Raw genomic sequence first — 3,268 nt, 5'->3', positions numbered from 1 at the left:
AAACAAACAGTTTATCATATTCAAAACTCGATTATGTGGAGAAAACTTAACTCTTCATTCATTTTCCGCGTTTTTTATAAAATGCTCAAAAAATGGATTGTAAACAAACCCACTTGTTGCTTTTATTTTGAAGTTTTAGGAATTCAGGAAAAACAAGGGTTCTATAGATTTTTTCATTTAAATCTACCTCTTTACTTATACCATGATAAAAATCGCATTCTGGCATTGGAAAATATATTTTTAATTTTTAAGAAACATCCCGTTTTTGTCTATTTTTTACTCATTTTATTGAAAAAAGTATTTAGTATGTGATTTTGATTAATTTTATTGCAAAATGTTTCATTAAAGTTCGTTTTGTGCCACAAAAATAATCATTTCGACAGCAGATGTGTGGCGGGCAAAAACTCGCAAGATTCCACTCGAAAGTGTATTCGACAACGGATGCCGTAATCAAAATACTGAAAATATCGATCGAAATAACTCGATCACGTATGCGAGAATTAGGCCCCAGGTATGCGTATTGACTCCGTCGCAACAACAGGTTTTAACCACGACTCAGTGACCCCGAAAATGGCAAGATTATCTCCTTCTAAGATTTTTCTTAACTCATGGATTTTAAACTAGTTCTTGCTTAAATTATAACTTCGAAGATTAATATGACCAACATTTAAATTATTTTTAAAATTGCATAGCTGACTATCCAAAAAACTGTTATCACTTATTATATCACCCAAATTCGTAGTAAAACTCATCATTCAAAACTAAATTTAAATTATTAAATTAAATAAATAAATCCCCGGTAATCCTAAAAAATCAATAAATAATTATGCTACCCAAATAACCCAACTTTAACTCTCATCACTATTACCACTACTCTGCTGCGAATAAGCAACAGGCTGCGTATCATTCTCCAACATATCCGCACATCGTCTGACATCAAACTCATCTTCTTTACCATCTGGAAGCATAACCAAAGCTTTCGGATTGTCTGCACTTAGCAGCTTGAATTTGCGAATTTTTTTGCATCTCCACAATTTGCGACATAGGTACATCAATTTCGAGGCAGCTCGGTTATGGTGATCGTTTAGATAAACCCTACTCCTCACAGAAACACCAGTAACTTCACAAAGCAACAACGGATTACGCCTTCTCTGATAACTCGCCATAAGACCGTCTCTGAGGTAAACCGAGTTAAATTTTACTAGTATCGATTTACCCTTCGAGATGTAGCAACAGTGGTTGATATCGCTAGGTCGAATATCAATGCCGCATAGTGAAGCTATTTTCATTACAGGTTCTCTTAACATTTTGATACCATCCGGCAGTCCATTTATTATAACGTTGGATCTATTCAGGCGCCTCGTCAGAATATCATTTTCAATTTCTCTTTCTTGCAAAGTATGCTCTAATTGCCCAATCACTGTACGGCAATCTCTCACAGATTCCTCCATCCGCTGAACACTTACATCAAGATCTTCTCTCAGCTTCTTAACAACATCTTTCATTTTAAGCATAAAGGTTTCAAACTGGTTCTGCAAGCACAACTTATAGTCGTCTAATTCTTTTTGCATCGAATCAAAAACCTTATCACAGATATCCGCTTCATTCAAGACAGCAACACTTCTACTACTACCAGCAACATCCGAGTTGGCATCCACATTACGCGTTGGTTTCTTGATACAGGTTGGACATTTGAATGAAAACATCTTGTTGTTCCTGTTCTTATACAAGAAATTGTGCTGTTCAGTGGTCACATTGACACATTTTATGTGATAAAACATCCCACAGATACTGCAACCAACACTATTTTGATTACCCTTTACCAAGGAGTTACATGTAGGGCAAGTATACGTTTTGGTTGTAGACGACATTGCACATATGTATGTATGTACCAACAAACAGCTCCACAAACTCTACAATCAATACGCCTACAACACAGCAGCAACAGCAGCAAAGAGCTAATGAGACACCACTGCAAAGTCTACAATTTCTCCAATCAAAAAGCAATTGCCTGTAAACAAGATCACACCAACGCCAAAATCAAGCAGCACCACTCCACTTATTGCCAGCAAATATCAGTGTAAAAACAAACTTTGTACAAACAGCAATTCGCGGCAATTTGATAATTTCTTCTTCTTTCTGCAAAAAATAAAAAAATACATTTTACTTTACCGAAAAATGTGTACGTGTGACTACGGACTTACTATCTCACACACACATAACCGAAAAGCAGCGAAATTTCTATTTATTTCAATGAATTTCAGGTTAGGGATTTTTATCCCGATAATATCGATAGGCAAAACTATCTATCGATGTTGAATTATTAAATAAAAATCGATATTATCGATAGTGTCATCGTCATTAATTTGGAGATGAAAATGGCCGAAATGTCAATGATTTTCATGAAATTATGCAAAAGTAGTTCACAGAAATGTAAAGGGGAACAAACAAATGCTTTTATTTTATAAAAAATGTAAAAAAATACATTTTATTTTACCGAAAAATTTTTACGTGTGACTACGGACTTACTTTCTTACACACACATAACCGAAAAGCAGCGAAATTTCTATTTATTTCAATACTATAAGTGCAAACGGGGTATAACATTAAATTTTTAAACCTCTGTTCCAGCCCAATTTGACGAAATCGTTTTGGGGAATAATATTACATACTTTCTATTGGTACTGATTGTTCGGTCAAGTGCATGGTAGAACAAGAAAAGGTAGCAGCAATACCCAGCTGACTGAACTGGGCTGTAATGTTACTGTCAAATTCCATACGACATTTTGTATATTTATTTCTATGTTCGATGTATATTAGGGATATACATATATTTTTTGAAGAACAAATTTATTCATCAGAAAAAAACTATTTCCCATAAAGACTCCTTCATATCATTGACATGTAACCTCCTCCAGGTCCGAACGACATGCCACACACTAAAGCTGAAAACACATACAACGTTTGAGTAACGTTACAGGCAGCTTACACAGAGAAGAGATCGAGTAATTAGCATGGCACAATCATACAGGTACTCGCGTCCGCCCAGCTGATGTACTGTGAGCTGTCAAAAAAGTTGTTGTAATTGAAAACACAAAATTAAAAAACAAAAATTTAAAAGAAAAACTGTGAATTTTTGACGGATTTTTGTTATAATTCGTTTATTAATAACTGCCTAACAAAATTTTGTTGAAAAAATGTGTGAGTCGCTTTATTTTTGGAAAACATTTTTGACATTTCAGAGTACTGAACTCGTTTTTGTTGTAGT

At 34.6% G+C, this 3,268-nt stretch overlaps 1 protein-coding gene across 1 annotated transcript; it reads right to left on the bottom strand.

Moving 5' to 3' along the window:
- Positions 1 to 262: 262 nt before the first annotated feature.
- LOC141394510 (uncharacterized) lies at positions 263 to 2,231 on the bottom strand. The gene is made up of 2 exons (XM_073969045.1): positions 2,205 to 2,231; positions 263 to 2,139 (listed from the first exon to the last, which is right to left on the bottom strand). The coding sequence occupies exon 2, from the start codon at positions 1,869 to 1,871 to the stop codon at positions 849 to 851; it is 1,023 nt and encodes a 340-aa protein (XP_073825146.1). The 5' UTR covers positions 1,872 to 2,139; positions 2,205 to 2,231; the 3' UTR covers positions 263 to 848.
- Between the last annotated feature and the right edge of the window lie 1,037 nt (positions 2,232 to 3,268).

This window comes from Musca autumnalis, unplaced genomic scaffold (genome assembly GCF_047663935.1).
Source record: "Musca autumnalis isolate F117 unplaced genomic scaffold, ASM4766393v1 scaffold_2, whole genome shotgun sequence".
Classification (NCBI taxonomy): Eukaryota; Metazoa; Arthropoda; class Insecta; order Diptera; family Muscidae; genus Musca; species Musca autumnalis.
The sequence above is the reverse complement of the archived record's forward strand: the minus strand, read 5'-3'. Positions and strand labels throughout refer to the sequence as shown.

What these genes read in the sequence shown, in the direction of transcription:
- LOC141394510 (XM_073969045.1), bottom strand. Translation starts at nt 1,871, where the DNA reads ATGTCGTCTACAACCAAAACGTATACTTGCCCTACATGTAACTCCTTG.